The sequence below is a fragment of the Geotrypetes seraphini genome, chromosome 4 (genome assembly GCF_902459505.1).
Source record: "Geotrypetes seraphini chromosome 4, aGeoSer1.1, whole genome shotgun sequence".
Lineage (NCBI taxonomy): Eukaryota > Metazoa > Chordata > Amphibia > Gymnophiona > Dermophiidae > Geotrypetes > Geotrypetes seraphini.
Genome location: NC_047087.1, coordinates 166,578,243 through 166,605,607, shown reverse-complemented (window position 1 = coordinate 166,605,607; position 27,365 = coordinate 166,578,243). Strand labels below are relative to the sequence as shown.

At 46.8% G+C, this 27,365-nt stretch overlaps 1 protein-coding gene across 2 annotated transcripts in view; it reads left to right on the top strand.

Annotated features, from left to right (window-relative positions):
• The window catches only part of LOC117359509 (C-factor-like), a 232,977-nt gene that overhangs the window by 54,587 nt on the left and 151,025 nt on the right, over window positions 1-27,365 (top strand). For both annotated transcript variants that reach the window (XM_033942428.1, XM_033942426.1), the window contains exon 3: window positions 3,104-3,291. In XM_033942428.1, coding sequence (XP_033798319.1) covers window positions 3,104-3,291 — 188 coding nt within the window. The remainder of the gene's footprint in view (window positions 1-3,103; window positions 3,292-27,365) is intronic.

The following is a 27,365-nucleotide window of genomic DNA, read 5'->3' as shown; positions in this document are numbered from 1 at the left end:
TGCCAAAATCTGCAATACAGTAGACATTATGGATGGTGTGAATAACATGAAGAAAGACCTAGCAAAACTTGAAGAATGGTCTGAAATTTGGCAGCTAAAATTTAATTCTAAAAAATGCAAGGTCATGCATTAGGGCTGCAAAAACCTGAATGAATGGTACAGTTTAGGGGGTGAAGAACTTATGTGCACGATAGAGAGCAGGATTTGGGTGTGATTGTATGTGATGATCTTAAGGTGATGCCCTTGTATAAAAAACTCTAGTGAGACCTCATTTAGAATACTGTATTGTGTACAATTCTGGAGACTGCACCTTCAAAAAGATATAAAAAGGATGGAGTCAGTCCAGAGGAAGGCTACTAAAATGGTGTGTGGTCTTCGTGATAAGATGTATGGAGACAGACTTAAAGATCTCAATATGCATATTTTGGAGGAAAGGCGGGAAAGGGGAGATATGATAGAGACTTTTATGTTTACATGGCATAAATACGCATGAGTCGAATCTCTTTCATTTGAAATGAAGCTCTGGAATGAGAGGGCATAGAATGAAGTTAAGAGGTGATAGGCCATGGAGTAATCTAAAGAAATATTTTTTTACAGAAAGGGTGGTAGATGTGTGTAACAGTCTCCCAGAAGAGGTAGTGGAGGCAGAGACTGAATTTAAGAAAATGTGGGATAAGCACGCGGGATCTCTTAGAGAGAGGAAGAGATAATGGTTACTGCGGATGGGCAGACTGGATGGGCCATATGGCCTTTATCTGCTATCATGTTTCTACGTTACCGTCTTGAATTGGATGCTTTTCTCCTTGACAGGAGCAATCGCTTCCTGTATGCATTCCCTTCACTGCTGCTAATTGGGAAAACTCTACTCAAACTTGAACGTACGTCAATGATTCTCATTGCTCCATATTGGCCATGTCAGTCCTGGTTTCCTCTCCTGCCACTCACTCAACGAGAACCTTCACTTTCTGATTGTTTCCAATTCTGCTTACTCAGAACAAAGGATCTCTCCTTCACCTCAATCTGTGCTCATTAACCCTCACAGCCTGGTATCTATCTTCCTAGACATAACTATCACCCCTCTTTCAGCTCCAGTTATAGACATCCTTGAAGCCTCCAGAAAACCATTTACAGTATTAGATCCTATTATCAGTTCAAATGGAAATGTTTCTCTATCTGGTGTAACCTCCATGTACTTAATCCAAGCACCTGACCTATGCCATCTGTGCTGGACTATCTCCTGCACCTTTCCAATTCTGGACTTCAAACTTCAGTCCATGTACACCTCGCTGCAATTAGTGCTTTTCATGTACACTTGGACAGTAAACCCACCTCTGTGCATCCTTTATTCTCCAGATTCATGACTGGTCTTTACCACACCAAGTTTCCACTCAGGCCACTGCCTGTTGTTTGGGATTTGAAAGTTATTCCTTCCATACTGATGAAGCCACCCTTTGATCCACTCTCATCTGCTTCATTAAAACATCTTTCTTGAAAAGTGATTTTCTTCATTGCTCTTACCTCTGCACGTCGAGTCAGTGAATTACATGCACTGGCATTGAATCCACCCTATACCAGATTTTACCACAATAGGGTTATCCTACGTACTCATCCAAAGTTCCTACCAGAAATAGTCTCTGAATTCCATCTCAACCAGTCCATTGTTTTACCCATTTTCTTTCCAAAACCACAGGCACATCCTGATGAGTCAACTCTCCGCACCCTGGACTGCAAGAGAGCTCTTTCCTACTACCTGGACTGCACCAAATCACACTGGACTACAACTCAATTGTTTGAATCCTTTGACCCAAACAGACTAGGAGTTTTGGTTACTAAATGGACTGTCTCATGCTGGCTAACAGATTGTATTTCCTTTGTATATTCTCAAGCTGGGCTGATGTTAAATGGCCATGTCACAGCTCATAACTTATGAGCTATGGCTACTTCTATTACCCATTTGTGTTCCACTCCTATTAAACACAAATAGCAAAAAAAGAGGAATGGAGGGAAAATATGCAATATACTAAAAATAAAAATCACTCCATTTGATCAGTATACACCAACACCAGAAAAAGTATTTTAAGGCAAAAGAAAAGCCTCAGACACGGAGAGGTGTTCCCACTCTCTTCCACCCAAGCATCACTGGCAAAAAACTTTCGCATATAACTGGCAGGCGGGAGCCTGAAATTAGTCAAAAACTAACTAGAAAAAACAAGCTGGTTAGGAAAGACCCAGCCACTTGGTCCTCAGTCCATATTTTCACTACTCACTACTGCTTAGAATAGATCAACACTCTAGAAGAGATAATCAGTTTGGTCAGGCAGTTCTCAAAAATGTATTCTTTTTTAGAAACCATCTTCCCTCCATCCTCAGGGATTTCACCAGCCTCATGACAGTTATATTTAACCCTCTTCCCAGAGGCATGAGCCTGGCAGCTTAGAAATCTGATATGTGAGAATATGCTATTTGCTTGTCCTCAGAGAAAGCATAGTTACTCAACTGTAACAGGTGTTCTCTGAGGACAGCAGGCAGATATTCTCACAACCCACCCACCTCCCCTAGCTGGCTTCTTAGCTTTTGCATGAAACTGATGATCCCATGAACCGTGGTTGGGCAGGAGATATACATGCATGCGTGGTTCAGGCAGTACTAAAGTTTTAAAGTTACAATACACTTTGGTATATGTCTGTGCTGGGCTCTGGAAAATGTCGCCCATATGTGAGAATATCTGTCTGCTGTCCTCGGAGAACACCTGCTAAAGGTGAGCAACTGTGTTTTATTACATATCTATTTCAAATCCAAGCTAAGACAAGGTACATTCAAGTACATCAACTCTGGAAAGAACCCATCTCAAACTTCAGATTCCATTAATGTTCTATAGTAATGAACTATGTATGAAAAGTATTTTGAATAAGTATATCACAGAGTAGCCTAAAGGTCTTAGGAATCCACAGTGACTTTTTATCATTAGAAAACAATTTTAAAAGTGAGGTCAGAAAGGTGAAAATTGTATCTTTTCCTATAATAACTTTTCTTTCTAAATTCTTTATCTTGCAAAAACTGTGTGAGAAATGGACATTCATGAATTCCTCTATTTTCCTTTTAGAAACAACAGATCCTGCAAGTGTGGCAGAAGCTATGAAGGAAGTTGAGAAACAGCTAAAGGGACGTGGGTTGAATGTGCTGATAAATAATGCAGGGATAATATCGGAGACTACATTGGAAACAGTGGATGAAAAAGATTTACTGAATGTCTATTCAACTAATGTGGTTGGGCCAATGTTGGTGACCAAGGTAGAATGCTCTTTCTTGTAATATATATATTTTTTTAAACTATATCACAGGAAACTCTATAATTGAAACACAAATCTTTGTCTGATCATAGCACAGGCAGCAGCAGAGGAAACTTCTCTCAGAAACAACCTCATCACACTCTCTGTACTCCATCCAAGCTATAGCACAAAATACTCGGATATGTGAAATATCAATAATATAATAAACCACACTTTCACAAAATTGAAGATGTCATAAATAGGTGTGGGCAGTGCTGCTTTAGTTAAAAGGGGTGTATATTTCAGAAAATGGAGGAAAAAGCCTCAGACAAATGCCCTCCCACCACCACAATGGTGGATAAAGGTGGTTGGGTGGTAACCTCACTGGCAAAAAACCTCCATTGCACTCCCTAATATGTAAACTATAAGCAGGGCTGTCTATGCAGAGTTGATAGATGAAAAAACTTTCAACTTATCTCTGTTGATCGGTGGTTTATTATATTACTCCATCCAAGCTATATACACCGATCAACAGAGATAAGTTGAAAGTTTTTTCATCTATCAACTCTGCATAGACAGCCCTGCTTATAGTTTACATATTAGGGAGTGCAATGGAGGTTTTTTGCCAGTGAGGTTACCACCCAACCACCATTGTGGTGGTGGGAGGGCATTTGTCAGGCTTTTTCCTCCATTTTTCTGAAATATACACCCCTTTTAACTAAAGCAGCACTGCCTACACCTATTTATGACATCTTCAATTTTGTGAAAGTGTGGTTTATTATATTACTCCATCCAAGCTATATACACATTGCTGAACAATAGAACAGGTAGGGTCAGTAAAATTTTAAAAATATGGCACTTTTAGGCAGGATGAAGTCAGTTTCTCTGGAGTCTAGAGCACACATGGTGGGATTCTCTTTCTAAGATTGGGAAGTATATAGTTTCAGAGCAACTTCATAATTTGACACCCTAGGCAAGTGCACATATTGCCCTTGCTGACATTTGTTTTGGGGAATGTAGGCAGAGCATGACTCATGGAATACTACTACTGCTTATCATTTCTATAACGCTGCTATTCAAGCTTAGCCTAACAGAGGTTCAGTATATATCTAGAATTGTTCTAAACTAAAACTAAACTAAACCTTAGGTTTTTATACCGCACCATCTCCATGGTCGTGGAGCTCGGCACGGTTTACAGGGATTGTAATAAGAAAGGAACTCCAGGGAAAGAGTTAGGTGAAGATAGGAGGGGAGAAGAATGTCAGAGAGCTGGGATGACAGAGAAGGGGAGAAGTTAGATTTTGGAGAAAAGCCAGGTTTTCAGATGTTTGCGGAAGGGTTGGAGAGCACCCAGGTTCCGAAGGGGGGAGGTGAGGTTATTCCAGAGCTCGGTGAATCTGAAGAGGAGGGAAGTCCCCAGTTTTCCTGGGTGGGAGATGCCTTTTAGTGAGGGGACGGATAGTTTCGATTTTTGGGTATGTCTGGAGGTACTAAGATTCGGGGAATTCCAGGAGAGAGGAATTAATGGAGGAAGGATGCCGTGGAGGATCTTGAAGGTTAGGCTGATGCATTTGAAGTGGATTCTGGAAGTTATTGGAAGACAGTGAAGCTTGGAAAGGAGTGGTGAGACGTGATCGAATTTGCTTTTAGAAAAGATAAGCTTGGCCGCGGCATTTTGGATCCGCTGGAGTCTGTGGAGGTTTATCTTCGTTAGGCATATGAAGATGGAATTGAAATAGTCCAGTCTGGAGAGGATGATGGATTGGACGAGAACGGCAAAATGATTTTGATGGAAACAGGATCTTACTGATCTCAGCATGTGAAGGCTGAAATAGCATTTTTTTTACCAGGGAGTTGAGGTGGTCGTTGAAGGACAGTGTAGAATCAATGATGACGCCCAGGACCTTGCTGGAGAATTCGAGCTGAAGAGAGGAGCCGGAAGGCAGTGGGATTGAGGGGGGTAGCTGAGCTAATTTTGGGCCAAGCCAAAGTAGTTTTGTCTTAGATTCGTTCAATTTCATTTGGACGGAATGGGCCCAAGATTGGAGGTTTGAGATACAGGAGGATATGTTCAATGGGAGATCGGTGAGGTTCGAGTCGGTCTCGAGAAGGACAAGGATGTCATCAGCATAGGTGTAGATTGTTTCAAGGGGGGATAGATGGAGGAGTTTTAGGGAGGACATATAAATGTTGAAGAGGATAGGGGAAAGAGGTGAACCTTGCGGGACTCCACAGATTGGTGTCCAGGGGGAGGAAGAGGTACCATTCATGTTGACAATGTAGGAGCGGGAACGAAGGAATTTTGATAACCATTCAAGGATGGTGGAGGTGATGCCGATCTCGGAAAGCTGGTAAAGTAGAATGTCGTGATGAACGACATCGAAAGCGGCAGAGAGGTCGAATTGCAAGAGGAGAGCGAACTTGTTGCGGGAGTGAAGTTGTTGGACCTTAGAGATTAGGGAGGTCAGAAGGGATTCGGTTCTGAAATTGGGACGAAAGCCGTATTGGTAGGGTAAGAGGATGGAGAATTTCTCTAGGTAGGATGAGAGTTGAGTCGATATGATGGACTCGAGCAACTTGGTTAGGAGAGGGATATTTGCTATTGGGCGATAGCTGGATGAAGTGGAAAGGTCGAGGTCGGGTTTTTTCAATAGAGGGGTTAAGGCGATATGGCCCATTTCTGGGGAGAAAAGGCCCGAATGTAGAGCGGAGTTTAGGAGTTTGGTGATGGAAGAGATTGGCTTGAGTGGGTATTTCCTCGTAGAGGTAGGAGGGGAAAGGGTCTAAGGAACAGTTGCAGGATTTCATTTTGAGACAGAATTTGAGGATGGTGGAATCGGATACTTGGTCGAAGGTGGCCCAGAGTCTGTCGGCAGGGATAGCGCTAGAGGCCGGTAGAGTGGGGTTGGGGTCGGTGAGCACCAAGGAGTTGTAGGAGACAGCGGGTGGGAAGGAGCAGCGTAGGATAGTGACCTTTTCATTGAAGAAATTTGCCAGAACATCGGCTGAGGAAGAGGAGGGGAAAGAGGTGGAGTCTTTTTTGGAGGTTAGAGAGCGCCAGATTTTGAAGAGTGTGCTACTCTGGTTATTGGATCTGGAGATTTTCTTGCCATAGAAGTTCTTTCTTGCTTTTTTTAATGTAGAATTATAGTGCTTAATGTTGGCTCTCCAGGATTGTTTGTCAGTAGGGGAATTGGATTTTTTCCATATGCGCTCCAGGGCTCGACATTTCTGTTTTAGTTCTCTATGATAAGGGAGGTACCAGGGGGCTTTGCGAGAATAAGAAATGGATTTGGTGGAAAGGGGGGCAAGGGAGTGGTAGGTGGATTCGGAGAGGGCGGTCCAGTTATGCCAGTTGGATTCGGGGTCTGCAGGTTTAGGAGCGGAGGAGAGTTGATTGAGAAATTTTATCCAGAATAGGTCGCTTGAAATTTTTTTGCGAAAGGTGATGGATTTAGAGGAGAGAGGAGGAGCCCCGAGACGTGACATGAAAATGGGGATGGAGAAGGACCCAAGGAAGTGGTCAGACCAGGGGACCTGTTCCCAGTAGGTGTCACCGACTGAGGTTTTGTAAGCGGTGAGATCAAGGAAAGTGATAAGGTCTAGAGTGTGACCCTTTTCATGGGATGGGGATGGTGAGGGGGGTGAAAAACCGAGAGAGGCGAGGAAGCTCTTCAGTTCGATTGTATCCTTGTTGGTATTGTGGTCAAGGTGGAGATTGATGTCCCCGATGATCAAGAGCCTTTGAAATTTGAGGAAGGCGTTTGATATGGTTTTGAGAACGAGATCGGAGGATTTGTTCCAGGGGGCAGGAGGGCGATAAAGAAGTAGGATACCCAGTGGGTGAGGTTGGAGTTCGTCGTTGACCGAGGCCAACATGTATTCTAGGGAGGTGTGGCAGCTCTTTTCGATGAGCTGGACATCGAAGAAGGATTTGTAAATTAGTGCCAGTCCGCCTCCTATTCTGTTAGATCTGGGAGAGAACAGACCTTGGTAGCCGTGGGAGCAGAGTTCATTTTCTGTAAATGTGTCATCTTTCGTGATCCAGGATTCTGTGATACATAGGAATCCCGGGTCAGAGTCCTCAAGAAGATCCTTCAGGATTTGAGTCTTATTGCAAGCGGATCTGGCATTACAGTAGAGTGTTGGGACTGGGGTAAGCGAGTCAGAGGCAAGGTTAGGGAGGTTGGCGGGGGGAACGGGCTTTAAGGATGTGTGGTTGACTCTTCGAGGATTTTTTTTGGAGGGATGGTTTCTGGAGTGAAGAAGCGTGGGGATTCTGAGGCCAGGACATAAGTTGGAGTCAATTGAAGGGTCGGGAAGGTTAGGGGAGGGAGGTTTCAGGCAGGGGGTGGTGTATGGAGAAGAGCAGAGCAGGAGGAGAAGGAACCAGAAAGGTGGCTTCATGTTTTTTTTTGTTGTTGTTGTTTTTTTGGGGAGAGCTTTGTCGGGGGGAGTGCTGGGCAATATGTATCAGGAGAGGAAGAGGGTTGGGATGGAGCAGGAACCTAGGCAGAGGGTGAGCTGTACTATCTAAACTGGCTGAGCGGTAGGAGAGAGGGCTGGGTGATTTGCTAGGCTATGGGCAGGATGGATAGTGGTAGGAGGGGAAAGAATCAGAGCGGTTGGAAGGTTATACTTGGTAGTAGGATAATAACAGGCAGGAAAAACAGGTGATGTTTAAACAACAGTAAATGAGGTAGGAGTGAGAACAACTGGAGAACACGGAATGCTGGAAAGTAGGTAACTGGATAATATCGGAGCAAGTAGAAGCAGTCCTGTAAGAGAATTATGCAGTGTGAGAAAGGGGTTTTTTGGGCCTGTCAGAGCGGTCCTTTCTGAGAAAAAGGATGGCTTGCAAAGATGGCTCTTCTGTGTCGGGAGGGGGGCGGAGCAGGGCTCCCACGCTCCTCTCTCGGTGCAGGGGGTGCCGGAGGAGAAGGCAGGCTCGTCCGGAGAAAAAGACCTTCAAAGTTGGATTCCTCTGTGTCGGGAGGGGGGCGGAGCAGGGCTCCCACGCTCCTCTCTCGGTGCAGGGGGTGCCGGAGGAGAAGGCAAGCTCCTCCGGTGAAAAAGTCCTTTCAAGTTGGATTCCTCTGTGTCGGGAGGGGAGCGGAGCAGGGCTCCCTCGCTCCTCTCTCGGTGCAGGGGGTGCCGGAGGAGAAGGCAGGCTCCTCCGGTGAAAAAGTCCTTTCAAGTTGGATTCCTCTGTGTCGGGAGGGGGGCGGAGCAGGGCTCCCACGCTCCTCTCTCGGTGCAGGGGGTGCCGGAGGAGAAGGCAGGCTCCTCCGGAGAAAAAGTCCTTCAAAGTTGGATTCCTCTGTGTCGGGAGGGGGGCAGAGCAGGGCTCCCACGCTCCTCTCTCGGTGCAGGGGGTGCCGGAGGAGAAGGCAGGCTCCTCCGGTGAAAAAGTCCTTCAAAGATGGATTCCTCTGTGTCGGGAGGGGGGCGGAGCAGGGCTCCCACGCTCCTCTCTCGGTGCAGGGGGTGCCAGAGGAGAAGGCAGGCTCCTCCGGAGAAAAAGACCTTCAAAGTCGGATTCCTCTGTGTCGGGAGGGGGGCGGAGCAGGGCTCCCACGCTCCTCTCTCGGTGCAGGGGGTGCCGGAGGAGAAGGCAGGCTCCTCCGGTGAAAAAGTCCTTCAAAGATGGATTCCTCTGTGTCGGGAGGGGGGCGGAGCAGGGCTCCCACGCTCCTCTCTCGGTGCAGGGGGTGCCGGAGGAGAAGGCAGGCTCCTCCGGAGAAAATGACCTTCAAAGTTGTTCCCTTCTCTGGAACTGTAATCATCAGTTTTCTCCTCATGGATTCTCAGGGTATGATCCAAGATGAAACTTTTCAGATCAATAAATGCATATGGCTGTGGTAAACAGTGCTCTAATATAGGTGCTTCCCTCTTACATCAGCTGCATCTTATATCAAATAAAGTTAAGTTTAAATGGAGAAAAAGGAAATTGATATGATAGCCATCTGTTATCTAAAGAGTATCCAGGTTTTGGTTTTTTTTTTTTTTTTTTTAGCAAGAGTGATGTTTCTCATAATAAGATATGTTTAGATAGTTTGGGATTTAATCAGTGCCTTTTCTGTAGCAGCTCAAGGTGAATTGCTGGTACATGCAGTACATTCAGGCCCAGTAGATATTTATCTATTCCCAAAGGGATCTAAGGCCCTCTTTTACTAAGCCAAGGTAGAGGCTTCTACTGTGGTCTGGGGCACTAAGGGCTCCTTTTACAAAGGTTCGCTAGCATTTTTAGTGCACACACAAGATTAGCGTGCGCTATAGTGCACGCTAGCTGAAAAATTACCACCTGCTTAAAAGGAGGTGGTAGCGGCTAGTGCACCTTTTTAAAAGGAACCCTAAATGCTCTGATGCTGCTCTGATGCTCATAGGAATTTGATGAGCATTGAGCGCTCCGGGCCACAGTAGAAACCTCTACCGTAACTTAGTAAAAGGGGAGGGTGGGGGGGTTAATTTGTACCTGAGGCAATGGTCCCATAGGAGACTTACAGGTATTTAATTTATTTAGGGCCCAGGTGATCTTAGATTCTGCGATCCCATCAGATCATCATAACCCATGGCCCTTCTGCTATCTGGTGCCTCTTAGAGGGCAAAACACCCAGACTTTTGTCCTCTGTCTCCATTTGCTTATAGAAGGGTGCAGTCCAAAAACTGGACTGGTCTGGGGGAAAATAAGAAAACCAAGTTTTTCCTTTACAGTTTTTTCCCTGTATGTTGTTTTCTGTTAGGAATGGCTAGTCTTCGTGGAAAGCAAAAACGGATATCATACGATGTTGGATGTAGATTAAAAGTCATGTTGAGAGCAGAAGAGAGCAATAATTGAATTGCAAGCAGGGAATTTGGTATTGATGAAAAACAAATATGAGACTGAAGAAATCAGAAGGCCAAATTAGAATAGATGCCAAAATCCAAAATAGCTCATCACAATTTAACACCATCATTTCTTGAAGACGACTTGAACAGCTAGCTTCTAGAATTCAGGCAAAACAGATACAGACACCTTCCTATCGACTTCTGCACTGGCTGCCGATGGAGGCACGTGTGAAATTCAAGTTTGGTTGTTTTTGCTTCAAGTTTGGTTGTTTTATGGCTTAGCCCCCTAAATATATAACAGACCTTTACAGGAGGGACGGACTGCACCTGAGCGTGGCTGGGACGAGGATGCTGGCACGCAACATCCAGACCTGCATAGACATGGCTTTAAACCGAGGACAAGGGGAAAGCCGATAGTCGATCTGACATCGACACATCGGACTACAGTATCAAACAAGGATGCTGAACAGGGAAAGGGCGATAGAGGACTCGAGACTGAGTGGACACTTTTTGAAAAAAAAAAAACAGACACAATCCAGGGGCCCAAGGAACAAATGAAACTAAAGAGCGGGAAAAGGAGGAAACAGCCGGAACCAGAGGGACATCCAAAAATGGGGAAGCAGGTAGAGGATGAGATAGACACACTGCAGGAGGGGAATGAGGACGAAACAGACACACCACAGGAGGAGGATGAACGGAGCGAGGCTCAGGGACTGGTAGTCCTTGAAGGGGTCAACAGGAGCACCACACCATGAGGAAAACCAACAAAGAAGGTAAACAGCTGGGACTTATTTTGCCTATACACAAATGCTAGGAGCCTAAGAACCAAAATGGGAGAGCTAGAACTTATAGCCAGTAAGGAGGACCTAGACATAATTGGAGTTACAGAAACATGGTGGTCCGAGGACAACAAATGGGATGTGGTCCTACCAGGGTACAAACTCTATAGGAGGGACAGGACACACAAGAAGGGTGGAGGAATAGCGCTATATATAAAGGACTCCATATCTTCGAACAGGATGGAAACAACAGTAAGGGCGGATGGCTTGGAATCGCTATGGGTTAAGCTGACAGGAGGAAATGGAGCAGATATAAAATTGGGACTGTACTATCGCCCGCCAGGACAACCGGAAGAAACGACCAGGACCTGGAGGCTGAAATGAGGCAGGTATGCAAAAGCGGAAGTGTGGTGGTAATGGGGGATTTCAACTACCCTGGAATAGACTGGAGCATTGGACACTCAAATTGCAAGAGAGAAACAAAATTCCTGGAGGCGGTGAGGGACTGTTTCATGGAACAGCTGGTCACGGAACCAACACGAGGAGATGCCACTCTTGACCTAATCCTCAACGGGCTAGGGGGACCCACAAAGGAGGTGGTAGTACTAGAGCCACTAGGAAACAGCGATCACAACATGATCCAGTGCAAGCTAGAAACAGGAACATCAAAGGTGAAAAGAACTACAACGACAGCACTCAATTTTAGAAAAGGAAATTACGAGGCCATGAGGAAAATGGTGGGAAAGAAACTCAGCAACAGCTCAGGGAAGATGGCGACCGTAAAGGAAGCCTGGGCCCTACTCAAGGGCACGGTGCACGAAGCACAAAACCTGTACGTCCCCAGTTTTAGGAAAGGGTGCAAAAAAAATCAGACAAAAAACCCGGCGTGGATAACAAATGACGTGAAAAAGGCAATAACTGACAAGAAAACATCATTCAGAAAATGGAAAAAGGACCCAACAAAGGACAACCAGAAGGAGCACAAAAGGCAACAAAAAGACTGTCAGCGAGTGGTTAGGAAAGCGAAAAAAGAATATGAGGAGAGACTGGCGGGGGAAGCAAGAAACTTTAAACCATTCTTCCAGTATGTGAAGGGGAAACAACCAGCCAGGGAGGAAGTGGGACCATTGGACGATGGAGACAGGAAGGTAGTGGTAAAGGAGGAAAGAGAGATAGCTGACAGGTTAAACAATTTCTTCTCGTCAGTCTTCATGAGAGAGGACACATCCAATATCCCAGAACCCGAGGAGATCATAAACAGAGACCAAGATGAAAAGCTGGTCCAACTAGAGGTAAGCTGAGAGGATGTCCTCCGACAGGAGGATAGACTGAAGAGCGACAAATCACCTGGTCCAGATGGCATCCACCCAAGGATACTAAAAGAACTGAGAAACGAAATAGCGGAAACACTTTGCCAAATATGTAATCTATCCTTAAAAACTGGGGAGATCCCAGAGGACTGGAAAATAGCAAACGTCACGCCCATCTTTAAGAAGGGATCAAGGGGTGACCCGGGAAACTACAGGCCAGTGAGCTTGACCTCGGTCCCGGGAAAGATGATGGAAGCGCTGGTTAAGGACACAATCTGCAAACACATAGAAAACAATGGACAACTGAAGGCGAGCCAGCACGGCTTCTGCAAGGGGAGGTCGTGCCTCACGAACCTCCTGTACTTCTTTGAGGGAATAAACAGCCAGATGGATAAAGGGGAACCCATAGATATCATTTACCTTGACTTCCAAAAAGCCTCTGACAAAGTATCTCACGAACGACTACTCAAGAAGCTGTGGAACCACGGGGTGCAAGGAGATGTCCACCGATGGATCAAACACTGGCTGGCAGGCAGGAAACAGAGGGTTGGAGTAAAGGGCCATTACTCAGACTGGCAATGGATCACGAGCGGAGTCCCAAAGGGATCGATGCTGGGACCGCTCCTTTTCAATATATTTATTAATGACCTGGAGACGGGGACGAAATGTGAGGTAATTAAATTTGCTGATGACACCAAACTCTGCGGCAGGGTTAGAACCACGGAAGACTGCGATTACCTACAAAGGGTCCTAACAAAACTAGAAGAGTGGGCAAAAAAGTGGCAGATGAGTTTTAACATAGAGAAATGCAAGGTCATACATGTAGGGAAAAAGAACCCAATGTTCAGCTACAAAATGGGGGGATCACTGCTAGGGGTGAGCAATCTTGAAAGAGACCTGGGGGTGATGGTGGACACAACATCGAAACCATCAGAACAGTGTGCGACAGCCTCAAAGAAAGCAAACAGGATGTTGGGTATCATTAAAAAGGGCATCACAACCAGGACGAAGGAAGTCATCATGCCGCTGTATCGTGCAATGGTGCGCCCGCACCTGGAGTACTGTGTCCAGTACTGGTCGCCGTACCTCAAGAAGGACATGGCAGTTCTTGAGGGGGTCCAGAAGAGAGCGACTAAACTGATAAAAGGTATGGAAAACTTTTCATACGCTGACAGGTTGAAAATGCTGGGGCTGTTCTCCCTGGAGAAGAGGAGACTTAGAGGAGACATGATAGAAACCTTCAAAATCCTGAAGGGCATAGAGAAGGTAGACAGGGACAGATTCTTCAGATTGTGGGGAACCACAAATACTAGGGGTTACTCGGTGAAATTGAAAGGGGACAGGTTTAGAACAAATGCTAGGAAGTTCTTTTTTACCCAGAGGGTGGTGGACACATGGAACGCGCTTCCGGAGGTTGTGATAAGCCAGAGCACAGTACAGGGGTTCAAGGAAGGTTTAGATAGATTCCTAAAGGATAAGGGGATTGAGGGGTACAGATAAAAGCAGAGGTTATAGAGATGGTAAAGAAACCACTTCAGAGGTCATAGACCTGATGGGCCGCCGCGAGAGCGGACCGCTGGGTGCGATGGACCTCTGGTCTGACCCAGCGGACGCAACTCTTATGTTCTTATGACCTTTTCTGCTTCACAACCAACAGATTCAGGAGAACCTCACATCTGAACTTTGTTTTTCCACCGGTTAGAGGTTGTAAATTTAAAAGTCATCACCAACATCTTTTCTCACATCAAGCAGCATTATGGGGTAAAGACCTGGAACAACTGGTCGTACCTACTACTTATAGGGAATTCAGGAAACGCCTAAAAACACATCTGTTCCTGAAGTACTTAGGTAACTGACCTATAAAATCTTAGTCCTCAACAAACGATCTTTAGAACTATTATTCTCTAACTCTGAACTTTGTTTATTCCACTTGATCTGTAATACCTTTTAATCATTGTAAACCACATAGAACTTCACGGTCCTGCGGTATATAAACTGTTATTATTATTATACTGTGTTATTTATTTATTAGGATTTATCAACTTTTTGAATATGCCCTTCATATGGTTAATACAGGACAAATATAAAACTAGATAAAGACAAATTCATTGCATCAGCAGGCTGATATAACTGCTTTATGAACAGGTATGGTCTTTCTTTATGACCAAGAGTAAATATTTCTCAGAATCTGCCACAGGATAAGGTATCTTCATTTCATAAATTTATTATTGTCAAATATGTTTATTGAGCCCAACAAGAGCAGCAAACCGAGAACATAGCAATACAGCAAACCAGCTCAAAATTTCAACAAATATCAAACCACCCTACCCCCTCGCCCTTCCCCCCAATCACCTCCCCACTACAGTCTTCCTTCTAGCCACCGTGGAGAAATGTACCCAAAAGAAAAGAGAGAAGTATGCATGTAAGGTCTATGATGCAGGCAACAGAACAAAACAACAAATCAACAGTTCAGCACGCGACTATGAGCCACTGGTGTCATCGTGTTCCAAAAGGGTTCCCATGTACGTTGGAAGGCTCGCTCAAGCGAGGAGGAGAAATCTTGCACTCCCCTGCGCTCCCACATCAGGAGCATAATCAGGTGACAGCGCCAGAGAGAATAGTCAGGTGCCTCCACTTCCAACCACTTGAGCAAGATGCACTTCAGGCCAATCAGCACCGCCCACCGAAGGAAAGCTGCCGCTCCCGGTCGGCGAGGATGAAAAAAATAGAGGTACCAAACAACAGGAGAGGAGAACGATGTGTAGTCATGGTCCATATACAAAGAGAAAAATAGAATCATAAAAGGATTGAATGGAGGGGCAGGTCCAGAACATGTGGCCCAATCCTGCTTCAAGGGCACTACAGTGGAGGCAAGCAGCTGAGGCTCGAATCCCTACCAGGTGGGCTCGTTTAGGTGATACATACAGACGTAAAACCAATGTAGAATGTTGTTCCCAAAACGTGGTGTACTTACTTGGGTGTAACCCTCCATTTTTTAATCTCTTTTGTAATCCGCCTTGAACCGCAAGGTAATAGCGGAATAGAAATCTCTAATGTAATGTAATGTACTTAAAGCAGGTAATTTTTTTAACCGCATGCAAGATCACATCCTCAGGCAAGTCCACATTAAGATGGCGAGCCCATGCCGCCCGTAAGCGGACAGTATCAAGCAGGGGGAACTCCATCTTTTAAATGCCTATGGTGAAATTTCAAGGGGACAGGCAATTGGGAACCAAATGTAAATGCAGTAGACAATTGCTCTTGACAGGAAGCCATAAGGTGGCCTTGCGGTAGGGAAGAAATCTAATGACGAATTTGCATATAGGCAAAGCCATCGGTGGGAGGAAGGGCAAATTCCTCACATAATTGGGCAAAGAACTTGATCGTCCCATCTTCTTCCAACAAGTGGAACAAATAATGAATCCCCCCTGCTTCCCATCGGACCCCAGGCAGAAAGTTCTTGTTAAAACGTAAGGGCAGAAAGGGAGAAACAGTGGGACTAAGAGAATGAAATTTACAGACCCAATGCCAGACCCTCTGCAGAGAACCATGCAATACTGCTCTGGGGAGGGTCCCCGGCTGAGGGAGAAGAGCAGAATGAAGAAATGCACTAAAGTGAGTCATAGTATAACAGGAAAGTTCTAGGGAGGTGTTAGTAAAAGTAGAAGTACCCCGGAAAAGGTCACTGATATGATGCATACCGCAACCAATTGTCAAAAAGCGAAATTTATTATAAAACAGTAAATATTGTTTAATTTTGAGTTCAGGGAAATTGGAAACATGGATGAAACACCAATGACATTTGAGCTTCCTAAATTGCAGGTTTGCGCTTCCTAGCAACAGAACTGTAGCAAGCCTAGGAGATAAAATTGATTTTTTTAAAAAAAGGAAAACTAGGTATGAAAAGAACCATTTCACCGTTGTTCCCTCTTGTTTGATGAATGGGATCAAGTTGTAGCCTGTAGTCATTTTAAAAAGGAAAACATTGCCATTTCCCCCCCCCCCCCCATTAAATCCCTATCACAAATTACTGTGCATGTGCATATTAAGAGCTGAATGGCTGAAGATGGAACCAAAATATGGCTTGGCAAGATTTGGAATAGATAACTAGGTGTTGCTTTGAAGTAGAAAACCCCCCCATCATTGTTTGAGACAAGTTTAAAAAGTCATCAACCCTGAGGACATCAAACAGAAGGCAAAGTCTACTCTAGCAGTTATACCAGTTATTTTACTTTCACTGACTATTTGTTTGAATAAGCCTTTCATGGATTGTGTGTACAAGATATGGCATGAATCAGTGTCCTCTGGTGAAACATTCTTTTTTTTTATATATATCTTTATTAAATTTTCCAACTACAGTTGTGCATACAAATAATTCATGTACATATAATATTACAAGAAAAGCATAATAAACTTACATGTTGTAATAAGCAGTTATTTTCCCCCACAAGAAAATATTTTAAAATTTCCCAAACCCCTCCTTCCTCCATCTCACTCTGGATGTGTATGTTTAAAGGTCAGTAAAATAAAGTTAGTTATCATTCCTTATAAAATTTAGTCAACAACTCCCAAACATCCATAAATTTCCTGTACCTTCCCTGCTGTATAGCCATCAAACGCTCCATTTTAAAAGTACAGTGGTGCCTCACACAACAAACTTAATTCGTTCCAGGAGCAAGTTTGTTATGCGAAAAGTTCGTTATGTGAAACGCGTTTTCCCATAACAATACATATTAAAAAAAATAATTCGTTCTGTAGCATAAAATATGCTAAGATGACATAAAAAAAGATAAATTTTTGGTTATTATTTTTATTTAGATACATCTAAAAACATAATTGTTTTTTAAAACAACACACATTTTTTAAATTTAAAGACAGACTAAGTAGAGTCTAATTTTACAGTGAGAGAGGGCAGAGTCTCAGCGGCAAAAACTGGGACTTAACTGTTCATTTTTTTTTTTTTTTTCTACCGTGTTTCCCCGATGATAAGGCAGGGCCATCAAATAAGACAGCCCCCCCTTTTTAGAAAAAAATGTAAAATAAGGCACCCCCCCCCGCAAATAAGCCACCCACCGATACCTGCGCTTACCCGAATCGGGTGGTACGGTGGGTGACACCGTGTGGTCCCTGGCACCCCCGACACGGTCGGGTTGGGCCCATGTGCCTCAGGCCCCGCCCCCAGGAGGGACCTAAGGCTCCCGGGCCTATTCTGATTGGCCCAGGCGCCTTAGGCCCCACCAGTAGGCGGAGCTTTGGGACGGATGGGCCAATCCGGCCTCATTCCGTCGTTGGCTGCCTGCCGGACAGGCGGGTTTGGCTCCCGTCTGTCCGGCCAACTACAGAAAGGTACGGGGAAGGGGGTTGGGGGTGTCGTGGGGGTCGGCCAGGGGGGTCGCGGGTCAGCTGGGGGGGCGGTCGGAGGTTCTTGGGGGGGGCGGTCGTTGGGGGGAGGGGGGGTTTGCGTCGAGGGCAGGAGGGCCTGGGATCTCTCCTGCCCGTAATGTGCAGGGTGGGGTTAGGGGGTCGCCGTGGCCAGGAGGACTTGGGCTCCCTCCTGGCCCGATATTGTCGGGGAGTTGGGGAATCGGCGGGGCAAGAGGGCTTGGGCTCCTTTTTGCCCCGATCGTGTCGGGGAGTCGGGGGGGCAAGAGGGAGCCAGGCGGAGAGAGGGCAGTTAAGCGCAGTGCCTGCGCGGAAGGATGCAGCTCGGGCGACTTCGTTGTGTGAAACGAAGTTCGTTGTACGAATCAAGACATAAAGTTCGTTGTGCGCAGCGTGCGCTGTGCGAGGCGTCCGTTGTGTGAGGCACCACTGTATAACAAAGGGATTCCCACCAGAAAGTGTAATTTAACCTATCCCAGTTCTTCCAATTCTTCAAAATAAGTTGTATGGCAACCCCTGTCATTACAAAGAGAAGTTTGTTATTCCTAGCAGATATTTGACTTTTAGCTCTCATTAACGTACCAAATAGGATAGTATCGTACGTCAATGCCACTGGATTTTCCAATATATTGTTCACTTGACCCCAGATAGATCTCCAAAATTTAAGTATCAAAGGACAATAGTATAATAAATGATCCATAGTCCCAGCTTCGAGATGACAGTGCCAACATCTATTAGACTTTGAACTATCTAATTTCTGTAAACGAACTGGGGTCCAAAATGCTCTATGTAATAAGAAAAAATATGTTTTTCTCATAGATGCAGACACCATACATTTCATCCTGCAAGTCCAAATTCGTGGCCATTGAGACGCAGTACCGCATTTTCACGCATATAACGCACGCATTATACACGATTTTACAAACCGTGCATAACCTTGCGCGTTATACGCGTGAGCGTGTTGTACAAATTTTTTTTACATAGTTCCCCCCCGACGTCCGATTCACCCCCCGCAGGACCGCTCGCACCCCCACCCCGAAGGACCGCTCGCACGCACGCACCCGCACCCCCACCCCGAAGGACCGCTCGCACGCACTTCCATCCGCACCCGCACCCCCACCCTGAAGGACCGCTCGCACCCCCACAGCCTCCCGACCCCCCCCCCATCTTGTAGACGCTCCTACCGGTATCCTGCTGCTTCCTCTTTGCAGTCCCGGCCCTTCTGTGAGCCCTGCACCTGCGCTGCTTCCTCTTCCGGCAGTCCCGCCCTTTCTCTGACGTCAGATGTGACAACTGTTGTAGTTGGTGATTCAATCATTAGTCATGTAGATAGATAGATATGTGGCTGGTGGGCATGAGGACTGCCTGGATACTTGCCTGCCTCGTGCGAAAGTGGCTGACCTCACGCATCACATTGATAGGATTTTAGTGCTGGGGAGAAGCCATCTGTCTTGAAACACGTAGGTACCAATGACATAGGAAAATTTGGGAGGGAGGTTCTGGAAGCCAAATTTAGGCTCTTAGGTAGAAAGCTGAAATCCAGATCCTCCAGAATAGCATTTTCAAAAATGCTCCCAGTTTCACACATAGGACCCAAGAAGCAGGCAGCGCTCCAAAGTCTCAATGCATGGTATAGAATAGATGATGGTGCAGGAATGAAAGATTTAGATTTGTTAGAAACTGGGCAACCTTCTGGGAAAGAGGGAGCTTGTTCTGAAAGGATGAACTCCATCTTAACCAGGATGTAACCAGGCTGCTGGCGCTAATGTTTAAAAAGGAGACAGTAGCTTTTAAACTGAGATGCAGGGGAAAGCCGACAGTCGCCCAGGAGCGGATAGTTCGGTGTGAGGTATCCTTGAAGAATACTATTGAAACAGGATATTTAGGGAGTCCTGATAGAGAGGTTCCAATAATGGTGAAAGAAAGCCAGGAAAGTTTAAGAGGAAGGCAGAGTAAAAGATTCAAATTTTCCCTATCTTCTCAGCAGCCTTAGTTACAAGGAAAAAACACAATTTGTTGCATATGTATACAAATGCTAGAAGCCTAAAAAATAAAATAGGAGAGTTAAGAGTATATAGCACTAAATGATGAGATAGATATAATAGGCATCTCAGAGACCTAGTGGAAAGAGGACAATCAATGGGTACAAATTATATTGTAAGGATAGAGTAAATCAAATTGAAGGGGGGGAGGGTTGCGCTATATGTTAAAGAGAGAATTGAATCAAATAAAATAAACATAGATAACAGTGTGAAATCCATATGGATACAAATTCCATGTGTGAAGGGAAGGAATATAAAGGTAGGTTCTCCTAGGACAAGCAGGATGAGTCAGCCACATATGGGTGTTGTCCCAACAGCTCCCAATTTGCGGATAAGCTCTCCAATAGCTCAGAGAGATTTTTTTTTTTTTTTTCTGAGCACGTGCAGTGCCCGGGCCCCACTGGGCATGCCCGAGCCCTACTCATTTCCCCCTAATCCTCAGTCTTTAGTTTCCGCCCGTTCCCATCAGTCAGTTTTTCTACAGCTCTCCATTACAACTTTTCTACTCATCACCTTGAAGATGCCTGAATCATCAAAAGAAATGACTGGGATGCAGGAGAAGGATGAATGCACTGGATCCTCATGAATTGTGCGTCCACGGATTGGATCCTGCGCACGAGGTTCCATGTTGCTTGCACTGTGCGCACATGTCTTTGTGCGCATGCAAGCTGACCCCTGCTTACATCGTGCCTGCTTGTATCCACAAGCACATAAGCCGAACCAGCCCTTCTTACATTTGTGCCTGCTTGTATCCGCACGCACGTAAGCCAGCCTTCCTGGAACTATGCCCACCTTTTTCATGAGCACTCCAGTTGAGGAAGATGGCGCTGAGAAACTCCATGGAAAGGAGTGAAGCCTAAGAATCAGCCTGCACAGCCTAATCGTAAGGCAGCAATGGGGTATGTAAAATTGGCAGGGGTAAGGAGCCTTCAGGATACCCTGGCTCTGCCCTGACTCCCTGCAACAGCCATCAAGGTAAGTGCCTTATCTGCCTGCTCTGGGAAACTTCTGATAATCTCCCTCCCTCCTCCCATTCTGAAAAAGAAAAAGAAACTTGATGCTTCTTTCCCTCTTGGGGACCTGCAGAGTCTGCAGTGCAGACCTCTCCCACCTCCCCCCTCATGTCAGGAAGAACCTTAGCGGCACAGGAGTCTGCCTTTCACATTAAGCTTGGAGCTCAGACATGGGCAGTGCACTTGGTAAGCAATCCCAGAAGTGTCCATCCTCCCTGTCTCAGCAACCAGCCATGATGGAAACCGCTGGCAACCAATTGCAGCACAGATTTTTCCTTCCTCCCCGGCAACAGGGGCAGTCCTGGGGAACTCTTCTCAGAGTGTGGTGCTGATATCATCAGTGATGCAGCATGTCAGACCATGCATCCCCAAAGGTGGGGGTTTGAAACTCCTCAGCCTAAAGAGCTGTTCACTGTACTTCAGAAACCTAGACAGAGAGTGCTTTTCCACAGCTCACAGCCAGCATGAGGGACTCTGCTATTTATTATTTCTATAGCGCTGAAAGGGATATGCAGCGCTGTACAGTTTAATATACAATAGGCAGTACAGCAGGAGAAGCCCACACAGGAGGCATCATTACTACTCCTCTTCCTCTGCCTCCAGGCACAACGGGAAACGCAGCCAGGGTCACTGGCACAGATGAAGGGGAGCATCCTGCCCCCTCTCTGCAGGCTCACCCCCTCTCAAGAAGGACAGAGAATGTCGGTGGGGTACATGGAGCCACCCAACCAGTCAAGTGGAGCAGCACATGAACCTGCGAACCACCAGGGGTGGGACCAGCAGCAACAGTTAATCCTCCTGCGGACCCAACTCCTCTCTCAGCGGGCAACACTCTCCCCCAATGCCCCCCTTTAGAGGGAGCCACACACAACAACATGGCGCATTCCAGCAGCATGCCATGCACCCAAGCAATGGAGGAACAAGCAACATAGCAGCCTCCAGCCACGCTCCGAGTCACCACCCACAAAAATAAATAAATAAATAAATAACTATTTAAAAAAAAAAAAAAAAAACAACCCACAAATGAGGACTTACCCCAAGTTCCTCCAGAAACTCACAGCCTTTCTCAAGATCCATATGGGTGGACCACCAGTACCCAAGACAGATTACTACAATGCCTGAACTACTTCAGGCAGGCGGTGGCGATTCTAGTCCACAAGAACTTCCTGGACTGCAGAGACAAGATTTGGCAGACTCCCTCTTCAGGGCAACCAACATCAAGGAGACTGGAAGTGAAGTACCAGATCTTTCTGGCCCGGGTGTTCGACATCCTGCAGCAGCCATACAAGGACATTGCGGTAGCCTTGGCACTCAAGAGAAACAGGGCAGCATGAACCCCCCTTCAACACCCCTCCAGGGAAGGACCTGAAAAACCCTGGATTCCACAGGGAAAAGACCTTCGAGGGCGCAATGCTGAGTGCACGAATTGCTGTGCTCCAGTTCCAGATGCGGCTTTATCAAGAGGCCATTGAGAGAAAATAAATAAATAAAATAAAACAGGGACCAAGCCAGTCCAGGAGTCTCTTTCATTCCTCCTCCATAATTTAGAGGAATGAAGCTATCGCCTCTCCAAGACGGCCTTTGAATTCTTTGAAACTTCCAGCCGCACTGGGGGAAAAGCCATCCCTGCCAAGCACTTAGCCTAGCCTTGTGCCTGGGCGCTCCATGATGAGAGTCTCTAGCAAATGCACCATGCACAGAGGTTAACCTGTTCGGGGACAAGGTTAAGGAGACAGTCAACGGCACCAAAGATGACTTCAACACCCTTAAAACGCTGGGCACACCCATGAAGACACCAGAGGAACCATCCTCGCATGTCTTTCACCGCCCCCAAGTGATACCCCAGAACACAACACTAGCAGAAGTCCGTGCCCCAGTGCTCGCAACAGTAACATAACTGCTATGTAAACAAGCGCCGCCCGAGGAGCAGGGGCAGCCAAGGGCAGCCCTCTCTCCAAAACAAAAACAGAACCTTGACCACCCTCCGGCCCAGCAGGGGTCAGGAGAAGCAGGATCAGATTTGTCGGCGAAGGCTTGGCCCAGGATCACCATCGACCAGTGGGTCCTCAGCATCATCAAGCAGAGATTCCGAATTCATCTCCACTCTCGCCCCCCAGAGTGGGCGGGACACCCTTCATCTGACGACCCAATTTTCCTGCAGCAAGGAGAGGACAAATGCTCGATTCTGGATCTCTGCAAGCTCAACAGGTGCATACACAAGGAACGATTCCAGATGCACTCTCTGGGTACAGTCTTGCCCCTGTTACAGCCCGAGTATTGGCTAGTATCCCTGGACTTAAAGGATGCATACACTCACATGCCCATGCACCCAGCCCACAGGAGGCATCGTCGCTTCTAAAGCCAAGACAGACACTTCCAGTACAAGGTTCTACCCTTTGGACTCTCAACGGCTCCAAGAGTGTTCACAAAGTGTGTGGCCATGGCACATCCTCGCCTTCAGGGGGTGTGCGTCCTATCTTATCTCAATGACTGGCTAATAGTGGCCCACCCTCCAAGGGAGGCACAGGCAGCCCTGGCAACCACCATAACCCTCCTCCAAGAACTGGGGTTCCTCATCAACTACAAAAAATCCCACCTGATACCCACCCAGGGGATATCATTCATCGGGGCAGTCATCAACACCACACAGACCAAGGCCTTCCTACCGGACTGCCAGATCGACACCATGATATCCCTGGCCCAGTGCATCTCTGCCAGCAGCTCATCGTCAGCACGCACCCTCCTGCGTCTCATTGACCACATGGTGGCTGCGGTCTTTGTTGTCCAGCACACCAGACTACACATGAGATCCCTGCAAGGGCACCTCAGATGTCACTGGGACCAGCATACCCAACCTCTGACCACCCAGATACCCATTCACCAACCCATACACAAGACGCTTCACTGGTGAATGGCCCGAGATAACTTAGTGAAAGGGAAACCAGACCACCACCTCACCAGCTTGTGGTGACCATGGATGCCTCCAAACATGCATGGGGGACATACCTTCTCCATCTTCGCACAGGGGACATATGGTCTGCCCAGGCGTCCTCACTCCATATCAACCTACTGGAGCTCAGGGCCATAGGGAATGCCCTCGAAACCTTCAAAAAATGGGTGACAGGCAGGGCAGTCCTCACCCAAACAGAAAACCAGGTGGCCATGTACTACATCAACAAGCAGGGAGGGACAGGGTCAGCCTCGCTATGCAAGGAAGCGTGCCGCATAAGGGAGTTCGCCAACTCCATTCAATGCCCCATCCAGGCAACTTACCTCCCGGGGGAGCAGAACGACCTGGCAGAAAGCCTCAGCCGCCAGCTGGATCCCTATGAGTGGTGTCTCAACCTAGCGGTGACAAAAAAGATCTTCAGCACCTGGGGCACACCAAGCATCGACCTGTTTGCAACTGAACTGAGCTAAAAATACACAACCTTCTCAAAGAGATCGACCCATCGCCGTCTCAGCCCCGACGGTCTGTCTGTGAGTTGGAACCACAGACTCTTATATGCCTACCCGCCAACACCTTTCATACCCTAAGTTCTGCAGAAGATCCTTCAGGACAGAGCAACCGTGATCATGATTGCCCTGTGTGGGCCCCAGCAACCATGGTTCCGTTCCGGCAATGGATATCGGTTCACCCACCTCTCCGCCTCCCAATCAGCGCAGTTCTCATAACACAACACGGGAGCCTTACCCTCCACCACCTGCGTTCCTTAGCCCTGACCGCATGGATGTTGAGAGGATGAACCTACCACAAGACGTGGAGCACATTCTTATGGCAGCCAGAAGACTTTCAACCAGAAAATGCTATGGGTTGAAATGGAGAAGGTTCCACTACCGGTGCACAGACACGCAGCGAGACCCCTACAACTGCCCCATACCGGACATCCTGCAGTACATACTGAGCTTATCTCAGGGGGACCTAAAACCCACTTCCATCAAGGTCCACCTAAGTGCGATTGCGGCGTACCACACTGGCCTAGACAACAAACCAGTGTCGGAGCATCCAGTAATCACAAAATTTCATGAAGGGACTGTCCAATTTGCACCCACTGGTCAGACCACCTCCGCCCGGATGGGACCTCAACTTGGTGCCGCATCAGCTCACCCTCGACCCCCTCAAACCTTTGTGGGAGGCAGATCCCGGATTCCTTGCCAGGAAAACCCTGACCTCCATCGCGGCGGCAAGATGTATCAGCGAGATCCAGGCCCTGGTCCATCACCCCCTGTCACACTCCTCCATGAGAACAGGGTGGTACTCAGAACCCACCCCCGATTCATGCCGAAGGTGTCTTCAGCGTTCCACATCAACCAGTCTATCATCCTCCCTGCACTCTACATCCCCCCACAGGGAGGCACAAAGCCACCTCAGCGACACCTCCTGGACTGTGTGCGGGCCCTGACTATGAAACAAACCAGACAAGCCTCACAATTGTTCGTCTCCTACGACCAAAACAGAACAGGACTGCTGGCCACCAAACGCAGGCTCTTGCGCTGGATATCCCAGTGCATCTCCTTCACCTATAGAAGAGCGCAGCGTGAACTGCCAGTGGGAGTCCACGCCCACCAGCTCAGAGCCATAGCCACCACTCCAGCTCATCTGCACCACACACCAATAGGGGACATCTGCAATTCAGCCATTTGATCCTCCATGCACACCTTCACTAAGCACTACTGCCTCGATATAGCATTCCACACTCCAAATGCTTTCGGCCGAACAGTCTTGCAAGCGGCCCTTCCCTCCCAGGAGGGACAGGAACCACTAGCACAGCCTTGACAAACACTGATCAAGTAGGGTGTTATAGATATCGATTAAGTAGGTCTTCCAGCACTACCTGTCTAGACTGAATGTTGAATATGCAAGTATGAATTGTCACTGTTGAACAGTTGGTTTCTCACTGTTCATTGATTGTTATTGACCAGTTTCACTGTTCTGTGAGTATTATTGCTCAGTTAATACAGCACTTTATCAAAAACCTTGTTTCCACAACTTCACCTGCTTTGCCTGATTACCCTGCCCGGCTCGGCCTCCACAGCTAGGCGAGGGATGCCAAGAGCGCTAAGGCGCAGGTCCAGTCGGTATATCCCTCGGCTAGGGAGTCACCCGTATGTGGCTGACTCATCCTGCTTGTCCTAGGACAAAGTGTCGTTACTTACCTGTAACGTAGGTTCTCCGTGGACAGCAGGGTAGTCAGCCACACAACTCACCCGCCTCCCCATACAGCCGACCCGGCCACAGCTAGGAACATCCTGGGGATTAGGGGGAAGCAGGGGGAAATGGGTAGGGCTCGGGCATGCCCAGTGGGGCCCGGACACTGCACATGCTCAGAGGAAAAAAAAAAAAAATCTCTCTGAGCTATTGGAGAGCTTATCCGCAAATTGGGAGCTGTTGGGACAACACCCATATGTGGCTGACTATCCTGCTGTCCACGGAGAACCTACATTACAGGTAAGTAACTACACTTAATACTACCGTCCCCTGGGACAAAATGAGCAGACAGATGGTGAAATATTTTCAGAGATTAGGAAAGCTGGAGAGGGCGGAGCTTGTGCAACATGGCGATCGGACGCACGGATTGAATGCTCTCCGAGGCAGCGGGGTCTTAATAGAATATAGTCTCCTTTCAGATTTCAAAAATAGCTTTATCAGCTCCGAAATTAGTCGGCTAACTCAGCATGTCGCTTTCAAAAGGCAGCAAAGCGGAACAATCACCCACCGCAACCCCCAGTGGAAAACGGCCTAAACACGAGGCCCCATAGCCAGAAAAACAGGCGCCAAAGTCTGTGGACTCACAACTAGAGCTCCTGAAAACGGAGATGCGAGCTTTCAAAAACATAATGACAAAGCAAGTAGAAGAATCACAATTGATACGTGTGGAAATCGAAGCTTTAAACTCACAATTCACAGATGCGCGCCACAGACTGGACGCGCTTGAATCTTTTCAGGCGGCACATGTTCAAGATGTCTCCCTGATCCCCAAACATGAACGGGATATTGCAGCCATAAAAACTGATCTGGAAGACCTTTCGAATAGAAGTCGTAGAAATAATATTAGAATCTTAGGGATTCCAGAATCGGCTGAAGGAAATAATACAATTGAATTTCTGACAAAATTGATTCCTTCATTACTGGATGTTAAATTCGATATGCCGCTTGAATTCGAAAGAGCGCATCGTGTTCCATCTAGGATCAACCCTACAAATAAAGCGCCACGTCCTATAGTAGCTAAAGTTCTACGATACCAACATGCGCTACAGATTCTGCTTGCTGGAAAGGAAAGAAAACAAATTTTATATCAAGGAAGAAAAATCCTCTTGGTGCCTGACCTGGCGAAGATGACAGCGAATCGCAGGATAACTTTCTTACAGCAAAGGCAAGATCTGAAAGATATTGGTGCCCGATTCGGCCTCTTATATCCGGCCAAAATGCTGGTCACCCATCAGAATAAAACCATCACCCATTTAGATCCGGCTGAGCTGCAGCGCTATATTGATTCTATCAAGATGCAATAAATTGATTATGCTGAATCACTTTTTCCTGATACAGTTTATAATGTATGGAGACAGTTTTTCCCGTACTTCGACAATTATTAACATGGATCCTGCTGTTATTGGAGGGCTTCGTGAGGTGCACTGATCGTCCTCTTGAAGTCACAAATCCACCCAGATTTACAGTTGTTGTTTGAATGCCTTCTCTCTGGCACTGTTTGCCTTTTTTGAGATGGCATTTTCATTTGTTCAT